A 26,873-nucleotide genomic window follows, 5' to 3' on the forward strand; every position below is an offset into this window, starting at 1 on the left:
CAGCCAGAGAGAGGGAGATCAGAAAGAGGGAGACCACAGCCTGAGGAGAGAGCAGGACGAAGCAGCCTGGAGAAGTCTAAGTGCAGTTAGGGTAGAGGAACTTGCGTTTTTGCAACTTTTATTTTCTCTTAATGTCTTTTGTATCACTTGGCTCTATTCTGTAAATACCTTTAGCTGTAATTTGCTTGCTTTAATATACCACTAAACTGTTGTGGTTAATGCCCAGGTGTCTGGTGTGTCAATCACCCCACATCTACAGCCTAAACCCCATATTACTGGGAAGGGGAAGTTTAAAAGAAGGAAGGTGGGACTCTTAAGGAAGCAAGAGATCCTTAAGGAGTTGCTCAGGGGTCCAGGTCATAAGGGGAACTCTGACAGAAGCTGTCCTATACTGAGTCAGATCCTTGGTCCATCTAGCCCAGTGTTGTCAATACTGACTGGCAGCAGCTCTCCAGGGTTTCAGGCAGGAGTTTTCCCTGCTCTACCTGGAGATGCCAGGGATCGAACCTGGGCCCTTCTGCATGCCAAGCAGGTGCCCTGCCACTGAGCTACAGCCCCGCCTATGTAGCCCCTTTGTTTCAGAACACAGTGTAGTTCCCTGTAGTTCCAGACTATCATGGTTTGGAAACTTTAGTTTCCCAAACAAAATACTCAACAAAGACAGCATTTTAGCTTAAATAATCAAAAATGAAGTTGAGTAAGCCCTCACAGAACTTGAAATAAATTAAGTCAATTTTCCGTTTGTTTGTTTGTTTGTTTATTTATGTATTTGGTCTATAGCTTAAGGTACAGTTAACTTTAGATGCAAAACCATGTGCGCTGTGCAAAGCATGCCTAGATGTCAAAGTGAAATAACAGCCCTAATGAGCAATGTTAAAAAAGGCAGGACCCATTAGTTTAAAGACACATGGAAACAGCCAAAGATGACAAACATGCATAAAATTCAAAACATGATGGAAAAGAGAACAGGCAACTGAACCACATAAATCAGTGTTTTGAATTTTATTTCTCTTTGGATATAATTGTACCTTAGTTTCTTATAATGATTTATTGAGGTAAATATTCTGTATGGTTTAACAGCTCCAGCTTCAAAGTATCAGCCACACAGTCTCCCTTATTCATGAGGCAGCTGAGTACTGGGGTTCTGAATTAGCTTCTGTATTCTGGGACTTGGCAAAGTTTGTTTTTTAAGGTTCTTATAAAGGATTCATATTGATGCAGCTATTCAAATGTGAAAAACATGGTGCTGTAATGGATGAAATAGAAAACCTTTACTGTAATTCCTGAGGAAAAAAAGTAAATAAATGGAAATAAACCATGCAGAATTGCCTTCAGCAAAAATAAAGAAATGCCCTCAAGCTTGTTTGTTTTTATCACTTGTGTGTGTGTGTATGGCAAGACACAAAATTCCTCATTTCTTGAAGAGGAGAGAGGAATTAAAATGTGAAAAAAGGATTAAAACAGAAGAAAGAACTGGAGCAAAGTTTTAAATGGTGACATTTGCTGTTGGTACTAAATGCCAAACCACACTTTCTAGTGCTCTCTGACCAGAATAAACCAACCATTAACTAATAAAAGAGTCATAGTCCGTGAAAGCTATGATGGCATTTTAACAGTTCTTCATCTATTATTTAAGAAAGTCTAATTTGCAAAATACAGTTCCTTTTCTGTTTATAGTCATAGGGCAATGATGGCAGAAATTATATGTGTTCCCATAGTGTGGAGAGCCACGGAAGCCCTGAAAACACGCTGAATTTCCTTGTGGTCCGTGCCAAGATGTTCAGCAGGAAATCTTGCTGTTGCCAAGGAACACGTGTGCCTCAGATACCAAAGATCTACATGTGCTGATGTTTCAACATTCCTGGAGAGAAATCTGACCCCTTGATGCCTACACTGGGCTTGCTGGCATGCCAGCACCTCTCCCCATCTGTCCAGAGTGGCATTGTGCAATGCCAGTTACAGAGCACAGGTGCCAAATAAATGCTTCACTCAAAACCCTGAGAAAATGCAGCAAATGAATTCCTTGCAAGAAAATGGCACCTCTTGCCAAATCGGGGCCATGCTTCATTAGAAAAGGGTGGTCACTGGAAACCTCACTGAGAAATGATCACTCTATACGTACCATCCAGCTTGACGTCCTTCTGCCCTGACGTTGAAATCCCAAAGTTTGCAAAGTTTACAAGAAACGTACTGCTTGGGATGGCTTTTGGATCAACTGCAGAGATCCCATTTTCATAACACATCTTCCATATGCTTCACATTAGGTTATTATTCAGTGATGCTCCTGTATAGTAGAAATACAATAGACCCATTCATAAGAATAAAAGAAGAGTCCTGCTGGATCTTTCCAAAGTTCTGTTTAATCCATCTCACTGCTTCCCATAAAGGCTAACCAGATGCTTCTGGGAAGTTCTCTGCTATTGCCACATGTCCTCATTCACACACATATGTCCTCATTCACACACATATGTGAACTTGCATGTCTACGTGTGTAATGACAAATGCAGGAATGGAGGGATCTTTTCCAGAATGTGCTCAGCAGATATATGTGCTGCACTTCAACCATGTGGGGAAGAGCTCCTGGAAAACGAGCTCAAACCATGGAAGTCCAAAGCTACAGGCTTTATTTTTAACACACATGTGCGCACATGTTACAAAAGAGAAAAACGGCTTCATTAGCATACAAACCTAGTAGTACAGGGATCAGTATCCTAGTTCTAATAGGCCTAATGCAGAGCTAGAGAAAGACTGAGATGGGGTGAGTTAACGTTTGCCAAACGGTGTGGGAGGAGGTGCTATGGAGAGGCAGGGGTTTGGGAAGCTTTATGCCAAGGAAAAGCTCAAGTGCTGGTATAAATGGTGGGTCACAGGGGCAAAATGGATAGATTCAGAGGAAGAAAGGAAAAGAAACAGAGCATGAGTGCTTAGAATTATCTTGCTTCTGAGTAAGGACCTCACTTCCTGGTTGGTCACAGATACTTGGAAAGATACTGGTCGGGTTTGGACAATCATGGGAGCGAAAGAACCCAGCATGGGTTCTTCCCCTGATCCCTGTGTGTGCTGCATGCATGACCACAATTTGCATAATTAGCTGCGATGCAGCACGGGTTGCCATGTCATCTGAAGCTGGAGCGCAGCGCAGTGCAGCAGAGGTGGCTTCTTACCCACACCACAACCCATGGCTTGCAGTAGGGGCTGTGGGATGGGTGAGAAGCCACCCCTGCCATGCTAGGTTAGGACAACACAGCAACCCATGCTGCATCGCAGGTATTAATGCAAATTGTGGTTGTACACACGGCATGTGCAGGGGCCAGGGGAAGAACTCACGATGGGTTCTTTCACTCCCACAATCGCCCAAACACGGCCACTATGTGCACAGGCTACCCTCAGGTCTGCTAGCTTATGGCTACAAATCAAAATGGGGTAATACCCTGGTCTTGTTGATAGTGAGAGGCACCACCATGTCCATAGACATAAAAAAGAAAGGCTGATAGTCCCAACCTCCATGTCTAATATCTTCATTTGCCATCACTTCATCTTGTAGTAATGACTCCTACAAATTATTTTGTGTTGTGAAAAAAGGTTTTTGTGTGTGTGTCTTTCCTGATTTTATTACCCAGTCAATTTTACCGGATGACCCTAACTTCTAGATTTATAATATAAAAGAGGTCGGGAGGTGGGGGAGGTGAGGAAGTATCAATTCACATTATAAACTTCTATCATGATCCCCCCTTGCTGCTAATGTTTATGAGGCTTGAGACTTCCAGAATTATATCCATGCAGCCTGAGTCAATAACCTGTTCAACTGCTCTTATTTCCATGAAGGTATGTAGCCCTGATTTCAAAGCTCTCTATCATGGGCCTCTCCATTTTAAAATCGGTGCTTTTAATTTGAGGGTTGCTCTTGTTGTATTTTATGTTGCATTTGATTTATAGTTTTATATTCTGTTCTGTATCTGAATTATTTTTATGTTTATTTATTGCAAATAAATTTATTTATTTATTGAGACTACTTTCAGTCAGATTGTTTTCCTTAATTCAGCTTGTCTGTACTTCTGTTGTGGTGTGCACCAACCCTCCGCATTTACTCTGGCATGATAGCCCTGCCCAAGGGTGTGTCTTTCCCCTGGCTGTGACCTCACTTACCTAGTCAAGGGGTGTTTCCCCAATGTTTTTCCCACCTGTGTTTCCCTGATGTTTCCACCATTTCGCGGCGGGCCGTCAGAGTTCTGAGCTACCTCATGGCATTTACTTCACCTTGCCAACCACTAAACTCTGGTGGCCATTCCCACAAATATAGGTGTGCTCTGGACAGCCTTTAACTTTTTTTTTTTTAAGTAAAGGATTAAAGCAAAATAGCACTTTACTGGGCAAGATTGCAGTTCCAGAGGTTGTTACTGCAGAATCCACAGTTGTGCATTTAAAAGCAGTACCTATACCCCATCTCACTATACCACTATTGTGCATTTGTTCAGCAGTATCTATATCTCCTATCCCACTACCCCACTATCTCACTATAACACGATTTCACTATCTCACTATAGCGCTATCGTGCATTTGTCCAGCAGTACCTATACCTCCTATAGCGCTATAGCGAAATCGCACATTTGTTCAGGAGTAGCTGCTAATGTGGTACTGCAGTTTTAGAGGGAAATAAATAAAAAAATTGGGGGGAATTGGGCATAGGTTGGGGAAGCAGGTTTTAACACACACTGGCCAGAGAAAGCAGAAAGGGAGTAACAAAGGGAGAGTGGGAGGGAGGGAACAGGCTCTCTAAGTGATGATGAGACTCCTCCCGGTAGCCATCCAAACAATTCGCGGTGAAGTGCCCTGTGACCTGCCGGGAGCCCCAGGCTAGCTTTGGGATAATCTGGGCTTTCAAGGCCCATGTGTCCCCAGAAGGAGCAGATCCAACTCCAGTAAAAACCGCAGCAAAGCGGAGAGCAAACTAAGCCTGTCACCATGGAGATCCCCCCCTAATCACTGATTTCCCACATCACATCTCGTTTGGCACCAAATATTTCATCCATCGATTGTTATCCTTGTCAAAAGCATGTTGACATCACAAAACCGCTCTAGCAAAACAGTGTGCTGAGAATGAGTTGTTTTACACTAAAGTGCAGTAATACGTAGGACAGACTATCAAGGAATGCAAAAGATGGTAAGAAATTCAAAAATGCCCTTGGTTTATAGTAGGGCCAAGAGCCAGGGATGTGGCTGAGACAGAAGAGACGCAGTGTGACGTGTAGCTAATAGAAAGCTATTATCATTTGTAGCCTGATGGCCCTTCCCTTCCTTATGTAGATTCTCCCCGCACCTTCACATTCTTAAGTGATGCTATTCTGTGTCCAATTCCATGTCAAATGGTTATGCTTCAGATGTAGTGATTCAACAAGTTAAAGTACCCTGACGCTGCACGTAGAATTGCCATTCCCAAAGCCATGGAAACGATTTTGCCAAGTAACCTGTTTGCAGCTGCTGGACTGGAGATCTCAGGAAGGGCTGCCACAAGATGTGCCCAAGGTTAGTCGCCTTTATGCAAAGGATGGGCTGAACTTTAGGCACTGCTCAGCACTTTGGAACAAAAGCAGCTGTGTGGGTAAAGCAGAGTGATTGAGAGGCCTCCCTTATGCCCAAATGGTGGTCTGTAGACATTTGACTGAAACAAATAAAATTGTAATGTAACAGCATTACAATTATTTTGCGACATTCCAGGTCTCCTTGAAAATGGATGTAGAGGTCGAGCTGGTATTTGGATTTGTATTGAATTGTGGCCTGAATACGTCCACCAGCTTTAATTGCAGTATCTCAGCCTTTAGGGCTGGGGTCTCCAACATGGTGCCCATAGGCACCAATGTGCTCACAGACACATCTCTTGGTGCCCACTTGAGCCCCAGCTACACTGGGCTTTTACTCCAGGGCAGGTGCGAGTCAAGGTCCCTCGTGATAGATGACGCAGTCGCAACTTCGCAGCCATTAGCAGTTTTCGCCTGGAAAATGCGGAGTTCCAAGGAGTCATTTTACTGCGATGTTTTTCGTTTGCTGTGGGTTTCCCTGCGGTTGCAGGCCATCTGTCCCTTCCCTGAACCAACTTTGCATTTTGCAGTGGGCGTGTTGTAGGCATGCATAGTGCCTGCATCACTCTGTAACCCCTTTACTCCCCCCATCGTTTCACAGCTGTGCAGTTACAGAGGCATAGAGGGATGTTTTCATCTATTTAATCACACTTTTGCACAGATTTGCAGCTTCGTATCTGCACAATGGTTGCTTTTGGACTCAGTACCCATGGGCTAGGAGCAGGGCGCCTTGGGGAAGGACCAACATCGCTCTGGCCACCATTTCGGAGTGATGGCTAGGCACGTAGCTCTCTCTTGTAAGTGCAAACCATCGCGAGAGTCTCGGGCTGGGGAACTAACAAACTGATGGTACAGAAATGAAGGAGCACAAAACACCCACTTTTTACCTAAAAAGGGACGGAAAGACACAGCAGAGCCCCTCAGATACAAAACAGCCACTGAAGTGTTGCACCCCCACGCTCATGGGACTGCACAGCTGCACATTTCAGTAAAATGGGGAGGGAAAGGGGGGCACGGTGAGTCTGTAAGGGAAGCATGCAGTACATCGCCAGTGTATTGCAGGGCATGCTGACTTGAAACCGCATTGCTGTACAGTTGCAACGGGGTGGGTGGGGGTCAAAGTGGTGCCATATAGATGGGGCCCAGGGCACCGATCCTCTTTTTTATTTTATTTTGAAAAGATTTTGAAAAATCATGTGTGTGGTGATTTCAGGCATGTGGTGCCTCCCGCTCTGCATTTTAGCTAGATGGGTGATTTTGCCCGTCTAGTGGAGGCTTCAGGAAGGGGAAGGGAAGGAGGCTGAGAACAGTTGGGGAAACCTCATGTCTCCACATGCCCAGTCTCCTCCCCTCCCCGCCCTTGGGAGTGCTCCCTTTCATGCCCTATGAACTCGCATTTGCGAGGTTGTAGAAGCAGCCGGCATGGTTCTCTCCATGCTGGCTGCGAGGGGGCGAGGGAGGAGGCACAGAACCCTGTCTCTGAGCTTAGAGCCAGAAACTGACCAATTCTGTGTTCCCCAGGTGCTGTCTGGGGAGCACAGAATTGCTCTCTTAGTTGTTTTATGAGATGGTTGTATAGCATGATGCAAGTAATTTTTGAGCTGTTCTAAATGTTGTGTGTTTTAATTTTCTCTAAGTTTCCTTGAGCCTTTTTTTGAGAAAGATGTCTAAGACATTTAATGATGAAGATGTTTTAATTGTTTTATTTTAAAATGTTTTTATTATTGTTTCAGTGCCCTCCACCCCGTGCTCCTAAAAATCAAGAACAAAGGACACCAGAGAGTGTCCTGAACGCATCTGCAACTTTTTTTTTGGTCTTGCACAAATGCACATATTCAAAAGTCCACAGCTATGAATTTGCGTAATTTCCCCCTCTGCTTTACTGTTCTGCTGTGAAATGTGCATATATTTACCCATTCCTGTCACTCGCTGCTCTGCCTTGAAAGTTGTGTATCTTTACCAATCCCATCACTGCTCTCTAACCCATATGTACACAACGGAGACGAGTGGAAGGAAGCAACAAGCACAAAAGCAACAAGCACATAATGGTGGGAGCTGAAGGAGCCTGGCCGCTGCAAGAAACGGCGCTTTTGAGGCGGGTGTAATTGGTAGTAAGTGAAGCAGCCTTTTTTTAAAAAAAAAGTTGTTCACTAGCCAGGCAAACACAAAAGTGGAGGATGAAATTGACAAGGGCGTTAACAAGAACGGGGTATCTGTATGCTGGGCTAAATAGCAGACAGGTGTCTTGGGCAAGACCGGGGGGGGGGGCATTTCTGGACAGGTTACTGCATTCATAAGGGCTCAGAAAATTAATTCCATTTGGCGATCTGATGCAGGGGAGGGGGGGTTCCAGCAGACCAATTGCAGAAAGGGTGCTGACATAGGGACCAAGGAAATGAGGAGTTCTGCTGCAAAGGCTCCAGGGATACATGCCAGGAGCCAGCGAGAGGACTGAGGGGGACTGAGAGGGGAAAGAAGCCACAGAAAGCCACAAAGCACCCCATTGTCTGTTGGGTTAGCAAGCCAAACAACCTATGGTGGCTTATCCTCAGGGTGGCTTAGCATGACGTGTGAACTTGTCCATTTCATGAAAACCAGGTGTCTGGGTTCAGATATCATGTAGCAATCCCCTCGATTGGCCTAATAGGGGATTGAATATTCAAAATGGCCATGGAATGCAACCAGCACCTGCTGCGGCAAATCTTGGGTTAATTAACCCATTATTTGCTGCCATTATGTGTGAACTAGGTCTCTGAATCCAGCCCATCATAATGAATAAATGAAATCAAAGATAGGCTGGTTCACAAATGCATACACATCACTTAGCTACTCAGCTCTTTGGGCCAGCTCACACATGCAAGTGCATCATTTGTTTTATCTGCACTGGATTGATGGGCATTTTTTAATGAGCCTGTGTGAACTGATTCCACTGAAAAACAGTGTAGGAGGTGATATGAAAGTTCTCTGGGACCAATTCACCCATCCAAGCCATCACTTAATGTTGTAGTCATCAAGTAATGAACAGAGGCTGTGTACAAAGCCTTGACGACTGGCAGCTGGATGTATGAACTGACTTCTTTGGCAAGTATTGTGACATCGGATTATATTAACATTCTCCCTGCTATGTTTAATCTGTGTTGGTTCATTCACACTTGCATCAAGTGATGAACAGGCCTGTATGTCAGCCTTTTCCAATCTGGTGCCCTCCAGATGTTTGGACTTCAACTCTCATCAGCCCCAACCTGCCTGGCCAATGGCCAGGAATGTTGGGAGTTGTAGTCCACAACATCTGGAGGGTGCCAGGTTGGGAAATGCTGGTGTATGTCATCGTAAGGAGAAAGAAACTGGTTCCTCTAGGCTGCGAGATACATCTACTCCTGACCTTTTTATTACTGCCAGTATCCAATGAAAACTAAAGCAACAATCCTTTTTTTCTTCCTCTGTTAATAAAAAGCTGTTTCACTAGCACAAAATCACAAAGTGTGAAAGTAGTGCGCAAGAAAGTAGTACTCAAGAAGAAGAAATCAAGACATATGAAAGTAGTTTTGAGCACTGATGCGTTCAGAACTATTTTGTAAAAAAAAAGGTGAACATTTTAAAGAAGGGCTTTTATAATGGCTTCAAAAATATAAAAGCCATTATCGAATGGGAATATTTCTATCATTTATAGTTCTTGGGCCTTGAAAATGCTTTTAAATGTTAACAGCCAAGGAAGTATTCCTCAGATAGGGGCTTCTTATGGTGAACTCTCCTTTTGCCTTATCTAATATAAAAATGGAATAACAGGCTGGAATGTTCAGATTGTCATTCTCATTTACTCTAGAGTAGGATCACTTACTGTTAATGATCATAATAATTGATTTCTGTCCTCCTCTTTTACTACCATACTCAGCATAGATCAGAAACAATAATCATAGCAGTTCATAAAAAACAGATAATACACTAACATAGTAAAATCACAATCAGGCAGCAGAAAGATCTAAAAGTACACAATAAAAATGCCACAAATAAAATGTCTTCATTTTCTGTATAAAAAGACTCAAAGAGGGGGCCTGATGGAAGAGTATTTGAGAGCTGTGGGAGTCCAAGAACATCTGGAGGGCCATCGTTTCCTCACCACTTCCTTATGGTAACCTGGTCCTAAACCTTGGCCTGGACCAGGGGTGCAGAACTTCTTTCAACCCGAGGGCCAAATTCAATTTTGGAGAAGTTGTCAGACCAAAAGGGGTGGAGCTAAACCATGAAAAATACCTGCATATTTTAGCTTAAAGCTCTTCCTGCCCGTAACTAAGCCTTAGAAGAGGCATTTTTAAACCCAGGAGGGCTGGTACTGCACCCCTGTCCTAGGCCATTTAGAGAGCAATCCTATGCCCCCTAGACAGTATCTGGGGGACATACGATTGCTCAGTTTCCTGGCTCCAAGGTCAGAAACAGGGCTTGAACCTCAGAGCCAGGAAATTGCACTCCCCTTCCATGCCCCCTTGTAGCCGCGCAGAGAGAACCATGACGGCTACCTTTCCATGCTCAGAAAACGGAGCAAGAAGATGGGAAAAGGAGGTGTTCCCAGGGGCAGGGTGGGGAGAAGACCAGGGTGGCAGCCCCAGCCCCCTCCTCTCCCTCTCCCTGAAGCCTCTGCAGGATGGAGAAAACACCCGTCTAGGTTAAATGCAGAGTGGGAGACGCGACACATAGGATACTCATAATCCTCCAAGTTTGGAGGCTTACAAATACCCAGGGTGAACCACATAGGATTGTGCCCTTAAAGACTCAAACCAGGACTACTGCGATCCCCTTGTGGCACACTCACACTCACATTCCATTCACACTCCATTCACATCCTAGTCATTTAAATGGAGTTGCGGTGGGGAGAATCTTTAAAATATATACTTTTAAAGATCTGCAATCAAATGGAGTGGCAGTCTCCAATTCCTCTGCTACTGCTACCATGATGAAACTGCTCACCATGAAGCCATGTGAAGCAGTGGCTTCACTATTCGTGTGTGCCTAAAACTGTGAGGGAACTACTGTCTGCCTATGAATACTGTGAACCACTTTCAGAACCATTATGGCTGAAAAGGGTATACGTGTATTGTAATCAATCAGCTAACTCCAGACCAAAGGAGGAAGCAATGCTTTTGTTTTTCTCCTCAAGCATGAAAATATTTATGGCCAGTACTGTTTTTCTTTAAGAGAATATAGGATAAAATCTTGAAATGGCTTTCAATCTATCCTGTTACTCCAGCCAAGAATTTGAACACTGAATAATAATAGTAATAGTAATAATAATAATAATAATAATAGTAGTAGTAGTAGTAATCATGATGATGATGATGATGAAATGAGTGCATTTGTGCATCTATGTACAGTGGCCTTTCACTCAACTGCAAATCCCAGTAAAAGAACAGCTTCTAATCAAACAAATCACAGAAACATTTTGAAGATCTTAACCTTATTAGGGTGCAATCCTATGCATGTTTAGACAAAGTAAAGGCCTACAACTCCCAGCATTCCCCAGCCAGCATAGCTGGCTGAGTCATGCTGGGAGTTGTAGGGCTTTTTTCCATCTAAACTTGCATAGGATTCCACCCTTAGATGCAGAAAACTGGAAGCAAATGTTGGCTCCACTTTAGGGCAGCTTGTTCACAAGTGAGCTTCCCTAGACTGAAGCCACAGACAAGTCGATCTCTTTGCACTCGGGGATCGGAAGGGCCTGTGCTCAGCCACAGTGCTGACTACACACTCAAGCAGCTTTGCTGCGTGGATCAGTTGCACTAGAGGGGAGCAACGGCTCCGTGTGACGGGCTCTCCCTGGGTGGAGAGGCCCTGTGCTTAATCCCGGGACTGGCAACATTCTAGGGCAGGGGTGCACAACCTTTTCGGCCCCAAGGGCCACATGTGACGCTGGCTCAGAGGTTGGAGACTGCATGTGTGCACACACGCACACCACTGAAACTCTGTCCTCGCTGGGAGAGGGTGGAGACCCTTCCCTCCCCCCTCCCTCAGAGAGGAAAGACCATTCTGTATGAGGATTTCTGGGGGAGGGAATGGAGATGCAAATAGCTCTTTCCTTGCTGCTAGCAGCAGCTGGGAAAGAGCGATCTGTATGAAATCAGCAGGGGGGATTCAGCAGAGGCAGGGGGTCAGGGCACACATGGGGGGCTGCACAAGGCCTTGCGGGGCCACAGGTTATGCACCCCTGTTCTAGGGAAAACATATAAGGGCACCAATGTGTTGGAGCAAATAGCAGCTTTGAGGGAGTTCAGATCAGGAAAAGAATGCAGGAGTGGAGGGAAGCCTTAACCCCTTCCTCCAGCATTTCAGTCCTAAGCCAAATACGCCCACCTTCCCAATTGATGTTAATATTTAAAATACCCCCACACTCCCACAGAAGATCCTGTTCACAGATCTCCATCATCATCATCATGATGTTACATTTCTATACTGCCCCATAGCTGTAGCTCTCTGGGCAGTTTACAAAGGTCATGTCTAGTCTGATTCATAGTCAAGGGCAATTCATACTCTGCATGTGAGTGCTTAGATGTTAGCATTCTTTGCTGCATGTACACCATCAAGATCTTGCTCCATCAACAGCAAACACAACTGCTGTGTAAGATGTGGATGGAATCACAGGAATCAGCTGTCTTTCGGCGTTTTACCCTTCAGCCCAGCTTGGGTAGGATGTCTGTGCAGCTCCTTGTGCTGCCGCAACTCGAGGGCATTTTGTTCTGGAATAAGCTGCTCTGTGAGGCAACACCCAACTCATTTTGGCTTTGGGCTCCAGCTCGGTGATGCTCCAAGGCCTACAGAGCTTGAAGTGTGCAAACAAATGCTGAGAAATTGTAAGTCTATTGCATTTTGAGTTAAAATGCTCTTTTACTGTGATTTAAGGAATTGATCTTATTACTTCATAATAACTACAAAATTCTGTGAGAAGAGTGAGGTAAACTGATAGTATTAAGGCCCCTAAACTAGAGAAAGATGGACATGGGGGCACTGTTCTCGGTGCATATGCCCTCAATCTGCAATAAGTGATAACAGTGCAAATACCTGAACCTGAATAAAGGTGCAGTCCTGTACCCTCTTTCCTGGAAGTAAGTCCCACTGAACTCAATGAGATGTATTTCTGAGTAGACAATTGTGCATTGGCTTGCACTGTACATGTGTAATACTGTTACAAGAATTCTATCTGGAAGCAGTAGTGTCTCCATGTCTCTCCTCATTGCATTATATAGAGTTATTGACTGGTGAGTATATTTTCCTAGGTGGGCTGTTTCTTTTTTAAAAAATTAGTTATCATGCAGGATTATTATTTACCAAATTAGATATCATACAGCTGCATTTAGACGAGTAACTTGCCAAATCTAAACATGCCAGTTGGCTTATCTGCCTGTCCAGAGAGCAATATCAGACTAAACTTTTGCCCCAAGGTTGGTTCTGGAGTGGAATATTACTAGTGATGTGCTGAATGATCTCGCTCCTCTTGCCGCTTTTCCTCTTTTCACGGAGGAAACTGAAGCGGAACACAACAGGGTAATTTGATAGCCCATTATCTGAGATCTATTTAAAAACAGAACAAAGGTCATTTAGTGCAGGAGACGCCTTGAACGATCACAGCGTCATGTAAAGAGCCCGCAGACTTCCGTGAAGGCGCAATCTCCATCGCAGGATAAAAGCTTTCTTGTTTTGTTACGTTTACATCCCCCACTTCTTGTAAGGAGCTCAGGATGGTGTCCACGGTGCCCCTCCCCATTTTATTCTCACTACAACCTTGAGAGGTAGGTTAGCCTGAAAGAGGTGGTAACTCGCCCAAGGTCACCCGGTGAGCTTCAGGGCTGCGCAAGGATTTGCACTCGGATCTCCTCCGTCCTAGCCTTAACGCTCTGGCTCTCAAAAGTAAGTCCCGCACACAGTCTAAGCTGACTCCACGAAAATGGTTTTCCACAAACAGAAGCGCCCTGTGCCAGCAGAGAATGCCGGTGACTGCTAGAGAATGCTCCTCGTTGCTTCCACGCACAGTAAGGGTTTGAGCCCGGGGTGGGTCTGGGGTCAGCGGGGATCGCGTTCAGCACCTTGGATAGCTCCTCCTGGCTGGTTCTAACTGAAGCCCAGAGGGGCTGCACAGCCCCACTGACATGGGAGCCACCAGCCCGCACTGTCTGGGCGCCAGGAGAAAGGCGCCGAGGTCCAGCCGGGGGAAACCCCGACCGGAGCTTCGATTCGGCGACCAACCACCGAGCCAATTGTTTTCTGTCTCCGCCCATCTCCCTTACAGCCAATCGCAAGTGGGGAAGAGAGGCGGAAGGCGGAAGAAAAAACAAGCCCCGGTGCCATGCCGCAGGTGCTTGTGGGAGCCGGAGTTTCTCTTTTTCCGAGAGTTTCCATAGATGGTGCTTTTGCCACAGGTCACCGGGAGAAAAACTACAACTCCCAAGAGCCACCGTCCTCTCTCGCGCGCGTTTGCGCCGTGTGTCGCCTCGCTGGGGGAAGAGGAGGAGGAGGAGGAGGAGGAGGAGGAAGAAGCCGCCGCCGCCGCCGCCGCCGCCGCCGCTCTGAGCAGGGCTGGGAAGCGGCCCTTAGACCGGCTGTGATCCGGACGGCGGCAAGATGAGCGCCGCCCGGGAGTCCCAACCCGAGCACGGCCACGGCGTGAAGCGACCGGCCTCCCCCGATGTGAATAGGGGCTGGGATCTGAGCGGGGTCAGGGAGGGAGGCGGGGACGGAGGGGAGCTTCTGCCCCTTCGTCCTGTTCCCTCTGCTCCGCCTCGCATTGGAGGGGCTTTACGCGGGGCTCTTTCTGTAGATCTCGCTCTTAATCCGCCTGTAGTCCTGAGGAGAGTTGTGAGGGAGCCCTTGGTAGCAGCATGAGGCTAACTGTTGGATTTATACCCCCCCCCCCGTTCAAGGAGCCCAGGGCGGCTTACATCCTCCTCCTCCCCTCCATTTCATCCTCACAGCAACCCTGTGGGGGAGGTTGGGCTGAGGGTCAGAGACTGGCCCAAAGGCACCCAGTGAGCTCCATGGCTGAGAGGGGGCTACAACCTGGACCTCGTAGAGCCCAGTCCAACACTAACGCCACTGCGCCACACTGGCTCTCAGATCCAAGGCTTCTGACATATCCTCAGTGGAATAAGGGATCCTCCGTGAAACAAGGGACCCCTATATCTGGAGCCCCTGTTCTCATGTGACAGTTTGCTTACCTGCAGCCTCACCACCTTCTTTTTCTTCTACGTGTTGTTTGTATTGGTTTGCTGCGCAGGATTCTGAAGCAGGGCCTGTTAGTAGAACGACCCTTTAAAAATCACAAGAAGCATAAATAATGTTCTTGAATAGAAATTTAGTCGCGCTGTGGTGCGTACTATAGGAAAGCTGCAACGCATTTAGCAAACTTACCTGGAAGAGATGGAAAAGAAGCAGTGTGTGTATTCAGTGTGTGTGTGTCACATGTATGTGCACTAGAGTAAAGAGGCCTGCCCCCCATTATTTAATGGCTAATTATATGGGGGAACGGGGTTGAAATCTAGACTGATGTCTAGTGATCTGGGGGAATGATGTTAGTGTACACATACCTCTGGATTATCTGCATGTATTTTCATATGATGCAGGCTACTTAATTAGGCATGTTAACAAGCTGGCTAATGTCTGTTCACTGTGTATGAACCTGAATTTGAGTATTCTGTTTAAAATCCGTGACACACTTCTCAACTGGAGTTCTTGTAAAGTAGCCAGGCAAACCTGATGCACCCATATGGAGCTTATTACATTATTACAAGAGCTGTGCCATTATAGTGAAAGCTGTATAATGTGTCACAGAATATGTGATAATTTCATCTCCAGTGCATTCATGCAATTGGTTGATATTTCCTTTTAATGTGACCAAGTACTGGCTTCTCTGTTGCAGCTTGGGTCTAGCAGCTGGGAGGCAGCAGATTTGGGTAATGAAGAAAGAAAGCAAAAGTTCTTGAGACTGATGGGTGCTGGAAAGGTGAGGCTTTGTCATTCATCCAAACAGTTAAGTGGCCTTACAGAGGACACTTATAGTAAAACAAAAAACAAAAACACTGATCATGCTTTATGTCACTGTTTTTGAGAATACAAGGTGTGGTGTCCGTTCTTTTATGAAATGCTTGTTAAAGCCAGTAAAGTTTTTTAAAAAATGAATGTATGACATATTAAAAAAAAACGATGAAGGCTGTTCATAACCTTTCTTTCCTTTAAAAAGAACTTAGGGGTGCAACCCTATGCATATGCTGGGAGCTGTAGGACTTTTTTCTATCTAAACATCTAAATTACTGTGTTCAGTTGCATAAGATGGGTATATCTCTCATTAACAGCAACAGTCTTGTGACACCTTCAAGACTGACCAATATATTCTGTCATAAGTTTTTGTTGGTCAGGGTACCTGATGAAGTAGGCTCTGGCTCCCAAAGGCTTATGCTAGAATATATTTAGTCTTTAAAGTGTTGTATTAAAGCAATTAACAGAGTTACCCGTTTGGTATTTTGCTCTTACATGATTTGTATAGTCGTGTATGACCACAGAGTCTTGCAAATATATGTCTTTCTAAAAGTCTAATATTGAACTCTTTTTTTCTTTTCTTTTTTGCTGTTCCTTGTAGCCACATGCACATGATCTTTCTGGGTCATGGACTGCCATACCATGTAAATACTAGGGTTTCCACTAGTCTTGATGTCCTTGTGAGGCATGCATATCTATGGCAGGAAAAACAACAACAATTCACCTGTGGCACACCCATGTGTTGGTAGTAGTGCTGTTTCACTTTGTGTTTGAGCAAGCAAGTTGTCTTCTAAGGAATAAAACTAATATGTGAATTTACTCTATCAAAAGCAAACCAATGTTGGAGATAATATGATCGTAAACTAATCCTCTGAATGCTGAACAGTAATAAATCCAAATGCAGCAGCTAGTTATTGTTACAGCATGCAGAGTTTCAAATAAGATGCCCGAGACAATACGAATACCTAGTTTACCACTCTGTAAAGGTAGGCACTTACAGCTTTTCTTCAGTTCTCTGCATGAGTAAGTGTCATATCAGAAACCTGAAATGGGGGTAAGAGTAATTTTCTACAGGGGATCAATAGAAGGTAGCATTGAAACTAATGTTGTTAAGAAGGACCTTACATTCTGTGTATCCTTGGCATATTTCTGATATAGCATGAAACTGGGTCTATGTTACATATTTGCTTTTGTGATAAAGCAGTGAAGAAGGTGGGCAGCTGCCTTAATTTGTTCTTTGCTCATGACTTTTTCCACAATGACTTTAGCCTCTGGTTCATCATAGGAAAGTTGGGTGCAAGAATATCAGTAGTAAACAAATCTAAAGCTAACTTCCGTGATATGGCAAGATGGTGTTGGCCAGTTGTTCTGGTAACTCTTCCTGAGAGTTGTTTGATATTTATAAGCATCATAATAACTTTATGGTACTTATGCATCATGCCTTGGACAAAGTGAGCTCTAGCCCATGAAAGTTTATGCCACAATAAATGTGTTAGTTTTTAAGGTGCCATTGGACTCTTTATTGCAGCAGACTTAACACAGCTACCGTACTGGAATAATAGCTTCTATTTTCTTCCAGAAAGAACATACTGGCCGCCTTGTTATTGGAGACCACAGATCAACTTCTCATTTTAGAACAGGTCAGTCTAACATAAGTATTGACTGGAAGGAAATTTAGGGCACAATCCTGTGCATGTTTAGACAGAAGAAAGTCCTACAATTCCCAGCGTTCCCCAGCCAGCATAGCCAAAATGCCAAAAGTTTTAGGACTTTCTTCTGTCTAAACATGCATAGGATTGTGCCCTTAGCCTCCTTCTTTTTGAAGTATAGCTGATTTCTGGAGAGTCCCAGCTTTGTCACTGAATAGTGACTTTCTCATGGCCACCCAGTAAGGTCCATAAAGCAGGGATTTCTCATACTCAAAGCCATTTCTCTGGCCAGTAAACCGTGCAAGCTCTGTGGCACACTGAGAACAGAACCACAACTCACGTAATGCAATGGCCCAAGACATATGTAGCCTCTGGCTTATTGTATCCTGATATGCCATGTCCAGATATTTTTGTACCAATGAATGTCTGAAGCTTCTGCTTCTGGATGATGTTTTAGTCTTGCCATCAAATAAGCTTCATGGTGGGATGGATACATTCTTGAGTTGTGTTCATATATGGCTCACTTGAGATCTTATTAATTCTTGGGAGCAAAGTTTTCTCTAGGGCAACTTAGGCAAGGCCTTTCAAGTCACCCTATTCCATGCTTTTAATAATACCCATAATTAAATACTAGCAAGAGGTGATAATTCACGTGAAGTGTTCTAACTCCAAAAGGCCTTATGCTCCTACTTTTGTGTTGTAATTAGATGTTTGTTAATTTGGATGGTAATCAGTGTGTATGAACATATAGGGGAAGAAGACAAGAAAATGAATGATGAGCTAGAGACTCAGTTTCAGCAAAGTATGGACAGTACCATGTCGGGAAGAAACCGGCGGCATTGTGGACTCGGTTTCAGTGAGGTAAGATTGTCTAAGTTGAGATGGTAACCCAGAAAGTTGTATTTCTCCAGGGGTCAAGCAGTTTATGCAGATGACAAAACCGTGGGACTGTTTTGTCTAGTGGGTAGTGTTTTAAGCATGCCAAGCTGTTATATGGCACATGCATCAGCCTGTCCATTCCTCCTACCACTGCCTACCTAAACCATGTCAGTGTGTATCTGCAGGTGTCTGTGTTGCTGCAACCATAGCAGGCTGCTTTACCTGCAGCTTGGAAAGTCCCTCCAGAGAATGGCGACAGTTTCTGGACATCCAGTGGGCTAAACTTTCCAACATATTCAGTATCAGCGGGGCATTTAGAATTTAGAACCAGACTCCACAGAGCTCTGTTGTTTCTGTCTTGGATTCACAATAATATATAGCAGAGAGCAGGGATAACCAGCTGAAAGCCTGTGGACCAAATCAGGCTCACAAAACAGTTTTACTTGGCCCTCGGGGCTGTGCCAAATTTTAACTGCGGTGTGGTAAAAGACTTTGGGCACAGCTTTACTTGTAAAGAAAAGGGCAGTTGTTTTCAAAGGCAGATATATTTCACACTTGGATATTGTACCTTTCTTTGGGTTTGGTTTGTGATGTCACAGCAATGCCTGAATGCTACGTCTCTTTCCATAGCTGTGGAGCTCTTCTTGTGGGGTGATACCAACTTTATCATGGAACCTGATCGACTAATCAAACTGCTTAGGATGCCCTTTCTTCCACAGCTGATAGTTGCCCTACTAGTAATGGAGAATCTTGGAGCTATTTATATATTTCTTTATGGTCTTGAGTACTTTTGCAGATGCCTGGTATTATTTATGCTCTTGTCTGGTATTATAGGTGGTATGTTTTGGAAATATGAGTAATGATATTGCTTATTTTGTTAAGGAAGATGGTATGATTACCCATTGCAATGTGGTTAACCATTTTAATTTTAACCTTACAGGTAAGTAATTAATCCATTATTCCCAATATTTCCTTAAAACCTGTTCTGCCTTGTTTTAAAAAGGATGTCACGTGGAGTAGACTTCCATTGTTTGATATCATCAGCACGCCTTGGTTTCTCAAAGGGGTACTAATATAACCTGGGGACTAGGGCATGCCAACAACCCCATTGAGTACAATATTACTCTGTAAAATACTTTGAGGTATTTGCTCCGTGATTATTTAGTATTTTTGAGGCAAAAGCTATTAAGATGATTTTACATGGGTTTTGTACACTTAGGGCACAATCCTATGCATTTTTAGACAGAAAAAAGGCCTGCAACCCCCAGCATTCCTCAGCTAGTAGGACTTTTTCAGTCTAAAAATGCATAAGATTGCGCTCTTACAAAATGCATAAGATTGCGCTCTTAAGATTGCACTCTTAAAATGCATAAGATTGCGCTCCTATGCATTTTTAGACAGAAAAAAGGCCTGCAACCCCCAGCATTCCTCAGCTAGTAGGACTTTTTCAGTCTAAAAATGCATAAGATTGCGCTCTTACAAAATGCATAAGATTGCGCTCTTAAGATTGCGCTCCTATGCATTTTTAGACAGAAAAAAGGCCTGCAACCCCCAGCATTCCTCAGCTAGTAGGACTTTTTCAGTCTAAAAATGCATAAGATTGCGCTCTTACTGTATCAGTGTAATTTACTGATATTGGAGCAAAACAACAATTTGTCAGAAGGAGACCTACTTTAAAAAAATGGAGGGAAGCTGCCGCCCACCCCCACCTAATCCGAATCTTTATTTTAGTTGGATGAAGATCAAGAAGAACAAGAGGATACAAGAGACTCCCTGGAGCCGGATAGCTCAGAGGACTCTGAAAGTGACTCTGACTCTGAGCAAGAAGAGGCTGCTGAAGAGCTACAAGCTACCGAAAAGCACAGCAATGCCGAAGATCCTCAAGCCAAGAAAGATGCAAAAAGCAACTACAAAATGATGTTTGTTAAATCCAGTGGTACATAACTGCAAATCCAATCCGCCTTTAAGCAAAGTAAGCCTTATGGTTACAGTGCAAAGTATTGGACTGCTTCTAGCACAGACCTTTCTATTATTTTAATAGGGTTTTAATAAGGCCCTTTAGAGAAAGAATAGTGTTTGCATTCCCAATGCCATGAAGCTGTTTTTATCAGCATGACTGTATCCATTCTGTTTTGTAAAGTATGACAATAAAATTGGGCAGGGGGTGAACTTAGTTCTCAACCCACTTCTACATTATTCTTCTGTCTCCCTTCTATTTCATTACGGCTGTTGAACCTTTCTTAAGCTTGTTAAAATGATTTATTGAAATGATACTTAATGACTTTATGTGTGGTTTATTTTTTTAGAGCAGCATTGTGTTTGGGTTTTGAACGATGTAATTATTAAAAAGTGAGAACTGGAGCTCCTTTGTCTTGCTCATGTCCAGAAAGGGACAGCATGTTAGTATATGTCCTGCATTACAACTTGCTGTGATGCACTTTTGTTAAAGGGATGGTGTAGTGGTGTGAGTGTTGGACTGGGAGCCAGGAGATCCGGGTTCTAGCCCCCACTTGGCTATGGAAGCTCACTAGGGTTGTTGTTGTAAGGATAAAATGGAGAGGAGGAGGATAACGTAAGCCGCCTTGGGTTCCTTGCAAGAGGAAAAAAGGTGGGGTATAAATGCGATAAATAAAGGGTTGTGAGTGTGTGGAGACAGACAGATGACAGGTGGTAGACACAGGCAGCCCATCCTCAAAATAAGGTCCAGATAAGGAATTGACAAAAACCTTTCACTGGGCTGGTGTAGGGAGTAACCTCTTAAGCAGGCATTTGTGAGTGACTTGTGTTGTGTCTGTCCATTCAGTAATAGATCTGGGGTGCTTCATCAGCGGAAACCCTAAACGGAATAGGTTGTATTCATGAGCTTTAACAGAGAGTGAGATGAAAGAAGAGTAGGTACCTAAAGTTGCTTGAGAAGAAAAACTTCAATATTGTAGTACAAGTTGCCCCAGGTTTCTCTAAATTCATTAAGTACAATCTAGCAGTTACGTTTAAGGAACATTCGGTTATTGGGTGGTTTAAACATGTAATAAATTTACTTTAGCAGGATTTATCCAAATTCTGTGTTTGAATTAATACATAACAAAGTGTGCTGTATATGTCTTTATATATCACTTTAGTTTTGTTACATGGTGTGGAGGAATTTTCCCTCAGTATTCTAACCCATTTTCATCTGTTACCTCCATGGTGGTGATCTTTCTTTGTATAACAGTTTGAGCTAGGGCCTACAACTAACATTTCACATTGTTGGCTGGTTCTTCCCAGCACAGGTTAGCCATGCCCTTCCAATGCTCTGCAGAAAACGTAATTGGTGTCGTGCTGGAACTAAAGGGCTATTTGGTTTTCATACCCAATTCCCCTGTGTCAAGGGTTAAATCAGGGGCATTCTGCAAAACCTCTGCAGTGAAAGGATGTGTACTTGGCTAAAATAAGGGCACTTATTTTCTTTACCTTCAGATTAGTACTACTTATCCAGTTTATTCCCTGTTCCAGGTGCTATCCTATGTACAAACTGAATAAAGAACCTCTGAGACCCAAACCTGCATTAACATCTTCCTCAGAGGCTGGGCTTGTATGTAGGGTCGATTCAGTTGTCAGACATGAACAACAGGACCTTCTTGGTAGTGGCCCCAAGGTTGTGGACCTCACCATCCACTGAGGTGTATATGGCTTCTTATCTTCACATTTTAAAGCAAATGTATTTATTTTGGGCTGCTTTTTCTTGCTTTTTAAAAAATTCTTTTAATTGCTGCAGGTCTAGTATTGAGCTATCTGGAATGCTTAAGGGGGTGGGGGTGGTGTTACTGCTTTATTTACCTTTACCTAGCCTGTGTTTTAAAAATATTATTGGTGGTGCTGTTTGACAGTGCTGTGACTTTGGTTTGAAATTGTATTTTATATTTTTATGATGTGAACTGCCTTTTGAAGGGCTACACCCTGAAAATATTGCAACTAACTGTATGCATACTTAAGGCTTCAAATAATCACAGACCAAATAACAGGCAAAGAAAGGCTTCCACCTAACAAAGTAGAACTATCCCTAACCACAAACAGTGGGTTGGATCCAGGATTTGCCATCGGTGAGGGCTCTGCTTGTGGAAGGTCCCTCTGCCTGATTTATGGGGATGTCCTGCTCCCCGCTCCCCGTATCCAGCATGGTCTCCTGGTTCTCTATAGCATTTTCGGGGAGCGGGAGGGGCTGCTATGGGAAGGAGGATGTCAGTGCAGTAGAACAAATGGAAATCTATGTGCAACACAATGAATAAAAATGATAAAAAGCAGGCCTAAAATGTTTTCAAGATCAAATCTATACAAAAATGTATTCAGAGCAAATAGTAAGAAAATATGTCAAAATCAAATAGTGAAACAGGTCAAATTGTCATGAGAAAACTTAAAGCACAATCCTGTGTTGATAGTCAGCAGCCTCTGAAGTTGGAGGCTGCCGAGTACCCAATGCAGGGGGCTGGAGGTGGAGGCGATCTCTACCTCTGTGCTCCGGCCCCCCTGCAGTCTGGCTAGAAGGGCGATTTTGCCTGTCTAGCCACAGTGCTTCCGAATGGGAGGGGAGGAGGCTGGGCAAGCATTGGAAGCTGTGTGAGGCAGCTTCCCCGGTCCCCTCCCCGCCCCCTTTTCCCCATCTCCACGCTCCGTTTCCTGAGCACGTAGCTTCGCTGGCTACCGAGCACAGAGGTTCCGTGTGAGAAGAGGTTCTCTGTGCCGGCTACGAGGGGGCGGGGAGTGCGGTTTACTGGCTCCAAGGTCACAGTCCTGTCCCCGACCTCGGAGTCAGTGAACCGAACAATCCTATGGCCCCCCCAGACACTGTCTGGGGGCCATAGGATTGCTCCCTCCATTATTTTTATGATACTGTTAGCAAAGCAACTTGACAAATCATAAGCCCCTCTGAATTTTGTTTTGAATATTTTTTATTTATATTGGTATTGAAACATTTTAAAGTTTTACCCTGACCTTTAGCCTGACCTCTTCTCTCCCCTACCCATCTGCAAGAAGTGTTGAGTTTACTAAACACAATCTTTCTGCTCCTTCCTAGGTTCCTGTGTCAGCTACAGCTGTTGGATTACAGTAGGGCAGGCTTCCCCAGCCTGGTGCCTTCCAGCTGTTTTTGACTGCAACTCTCAGCATTCCCGGCCATTGGCCATACTGGCTAGTGCTGATGGGAGTTGACGTCTAAAACGTCTGCAGGGTGCCAGGTTGTGGAAGACTGTAGTAGGATAACTAGGACAGCAACCTTAAACACATTTACCTAAGTGTCATTGAGGCTTATATCTGAATAAACATGCATAGGATTGCCTGGTAAATCTAGTTAAGACTGTGTGAATGAAGGCTATTCATCTTTTACCACCCACCTGTTTAGATTCATAGTTCTAGCAAGGCTTGTGTTGTAATCTATAGATATAGCGCTACGCTGGCTGCCAATTCGCTACTGAACCATGTTCAAGGTTTATAAGGCCCTTAACAGCTCAGGACCAGGTTAGCTGAGAGGGCACCTGCTCCCCTATAGGCTGCCCAGGCCTCAGCGTTCCCAGGTGGAGGTCTTGTTCACTGTACTGAGCCTATTTATGTTCGTTTGACTATGGTGCAGAGGAGGGCCTTCTCCACTATGGCGTCCACCATGTGGAATACGCTCTTCATTAAGATCAGTGGGGGCCCTAGTGTGGAGCGTTTCTGTGAACAATTTAGGACACATTTGGGCGCCTAGGCATTTCCTGACGGCTAGCATTACCACCTACTCGTGGCTATTTTAATGAGATTCTGTGGGTGGTGTGAAGGAGGCACCAAAGTATGGTTTATGCCCCTTTCTCTGCCCAGGAAGGCAGGAATCACATGATCTGTGATCTTTTGGCGGAACTGTGGTCTCATCTATGTCCAGTTTCCTTCCCTGCCTCACCCAGAACAATCTAACTTGGGAGCTCTTCCTTGTTCTTTCTCTGTTTAATGAGATGTTATTGTTTTATGGTATTTTATCATATTTTTAATCTTGTAAACTGCTTTGGCCTTTTTTTCATAGAAGTAGTAATAGAAATTATCTTAAATAAATGTATAGCTAAGATATTCATCTTGTTATATCTTACCCTGCTTCCGAGGGCCTCATTATCCTACTTTATTCTCACAAGCCTGTGAGGATACTGAGAATAACGAAAGATAGTGACCTGCTGAAAAATACACCCTGAGCTGCATGGCTTGAGTCCAAACACTCGATTCGTATTAGTTGTAATGGATCTAACCATTGTGTGAGCAGATGTCTGCTTGTGCAGTGGGACTTTGCCATCTCCTCCTTCCCCCATGGTGCCCTGTGTGAACCCCAAATCTGCTCCAGAGGTCCCCCAACCCAGAAAGGAAAATCCATTCTGCCAGTGGTTCCCTTCCGCTGGCAGAACACAATTGGATACAACCCAATGTGTGCTATTAAATATGTACTAATTTGAGCAAACAAGGTTTTAAATATGTTCACCATATTTAAGACTAGCTCCATAAAGTACTAATGCCAACTGGAGTAGGAGTTAAAAGGATGCAGATGGTGGGTGAGAGGGAGAAAGACATGGGATGGAGATGTGGTTGAAAGGAGTGTTAGCCTTAGAACTTCCTATTCCAGTGCCCTGAGCTAGTTGTCTGCTTCATTGGAAGTGTGCGATGTTGGAAATGGCAAACATGTCTCCATGGGCTGAAATGCTTCTTTCAGCCTATTGTGATGCTGGGAGGAGTTACTCACAGATTTCCTTCTTTGGCTTCTCTCTGCCCTCCTACTCCAGCTTAAGTAACTGTAGCCTCTTCCAACGGTCACTCCCCTTGGCTAACATTTTCCCTCTCTTGTGTCTATGATATTACCCTAAAACAGCTGTAAGCGCAAGTCACTGCTGAAGTCCTTTGCTACGTTATTTTAACACTCCAGTTTCAATAAATCTCTTTGAATGCAAGGTCAGGGGGTACACTTCTTGATGGATGAACTGCACAGTGAATGTATGCCCTTTTAGCAACATGTCCTCTTTAGAGCTGGAATATGACTGTGGCTTACTGCCTAGTTCCCAAGTAAGAAATAAACTTGTTTGGACTGCATACAGTCCTGGTTACCACATCTCAAAAAAGATACTGCAGAGCTGGAAAAGGTGCAGAAAAGGGCAACTCCCCTATGAGGAAAGGTTACAACGTTTGGGTCTCTTTATCATAGATAATAAGAAAAATATAGAGGTACATAGAATTACTTATGGTGTGTAGAAAGTGGATAGGGAGATGTTTTTCCTCCCCCATGAGCATCATTCAAAGAAGCTGAAAGGTAAGAAATTCAGGTCAAAAAGAAATACTTCTTCACACAGCACATAGTTAAATGTGGAATTTGCTACTAATACAAGTTATAGTGATGACCACCAATTTGGATGGCTTTAAAAGGGGATTAGGCAGCTTCATGGAGGATAAGGCTATGAAAGGTATTCATAGCCTTATCCTCCATGAAGCTGCCTAATCCCCTTTTGTATTAGTAGCAAATTCCACATTCCACATCAGCTGCTACTACTGATGCCTCCAGTATTAGAGGCAGTATGCCTCAGAATACCAGTCGCTGCAGAACACAAGCAAGAAGGTGCTGCTGTGCTTGTGTCCAGCTTATGGGCTTTCCGTAGACACCTGGTTGGCCACTGTGGGAACAGAATGCTGGACTAGACAGGTCTGATCTATCATGGCTCTGCTTATGTTCTTATGAATATACTGCACATGTGAGTGATTGCTTCTCTATGCTAAAATAAATCTCTCTTCATAGGAAACCAGTGGTTTTGGTGAAGAACAGCATCTGGCTTTTTCCCAGCCACGCTAGTTTTCTATGTTCACAGTGGGGCTTTTCTGTATAGAGGAGCATTCAGTCATGTGATCCTCCCCAGACCAACTATAGTATGAAGTGGTAGAACCCAGACAAGGTTTACCTACATTTTTCAGCATCCTCACAAGAAAATCATGTCAGTCAAAAGGGGGGAAAAAAGCTTCCAATAGCCAAGGGAAAACATGTTCTCCCACAGTTCACTATGAAAATCACCCTCTGTGGCCCAAAAGGAAGGATCTTACAAGGTGCTTGAACTTCATACAACATTTCCTAAGAAAGGAGTCTCAAAAGTTTATTTCAGAAAGCACAATTTTTAGGGCAGCATCAAAGCCACAGGTCCTTCTAAGGCTATGGTTGGGGAATTCACATCAAAGATTGCATGAACATGTTAGTTCTCATGTCAGGGAGGACTGCTCATGGAAATCTCTTGTGAATTTACTACAGTCCCCAGAAGAGATTAAATTATGCACAGACGCTGCCTCTATAAAATGTGGTAGACAAAGAGAATCAATGCCACTGCTAGGTTTCATACTCGAAGCTTGGCATCATTATTTGCTTTGAGCCCTTATGAACTGTCAGGAGAAAGTGAAGTAGGAACCAAGTGTTCAGTAAACATGGAAAGGCCAGGTGGTATATTTGGTTTGAAAACTCAATCCCCTTTTTATCAGACTTTCCCCTGAATCGTCAAGTCTTTCCATATGGCGTGTAGAGAATATGTGGTTCAGTTCCTTATACAGTTGTTGGCCGATGTTGAAGGTGTACTTGAGATAAGACAGATGGCATAGAGTTGAAACAAAACCAATTTACAACTTAATTAAATGTCCACAAGCAAAGGTTTTAGGAACGTTCTACTTCCCTTATTTCACAGCACACCCTGTGAAGAAAATACGTATTATAATAAGACTACTAAGAAGATAAGGAAAAGGT

General features: G+C 44.0%; 1 protein-coding gene and 1 non-coding gene across 2 annotated transcripts; one reads left to right on the forward strand and one right to left on the reverse strand.

Annotated features, from left to right (window-relative positions):
* Window positions 1-486: 486 nt before the first annotated feature.
* TRNAA-GGC (transfer RNA alanine (anticodon GGC)) lies at window positions 487-558 on the reverse strand. Its single transcript has one exon. It is a non-coding gene; the product is annotated as a tRNA-Ala (tRNA).
* Window positions 559-14,058: 13,500 nt separating this feature from the next.
* C1H11orf58 (chromosome 1 C11orf58 homolog) lies at window positions 14,059-24,189 on the forward strand. The gene is made up of 5 exons (XM_084855027.1): window positions 14,059-14,246; window positions 15,475-15,558; window positions 17,170-17,230; window positions 17,991-18,100; window positions 19,850-24,189. Exons 1-5 carry the CDS (start codon window positions 14,181-14,183, stop codon window positions 20,060-20,062), a joined length of 534 nt encoding a protein of 177 aa, XP_084711153.1. The 5' UTR covers window positions 14,059-14,180; the 3' UTR covers window positions 20,063-24,189.
* Window positions 24,190-26,873: the final 2,684 nt, after the last annotated feature.

This window comes from Heloderma suspectum, chromosome 1 (genome assembly GCF_057233095.1).
Source record: "Heloderma suspectum isolate Gila_16-S chromosome 1, 16-S_ref, whole genome shotgun sequence".
Lineage (NCBI taxonomy): Eukaryota > Metazoa > Chordata > Lepidosauria > Squamata > Helodermatidae > Heloderma > Heloderma suspectum.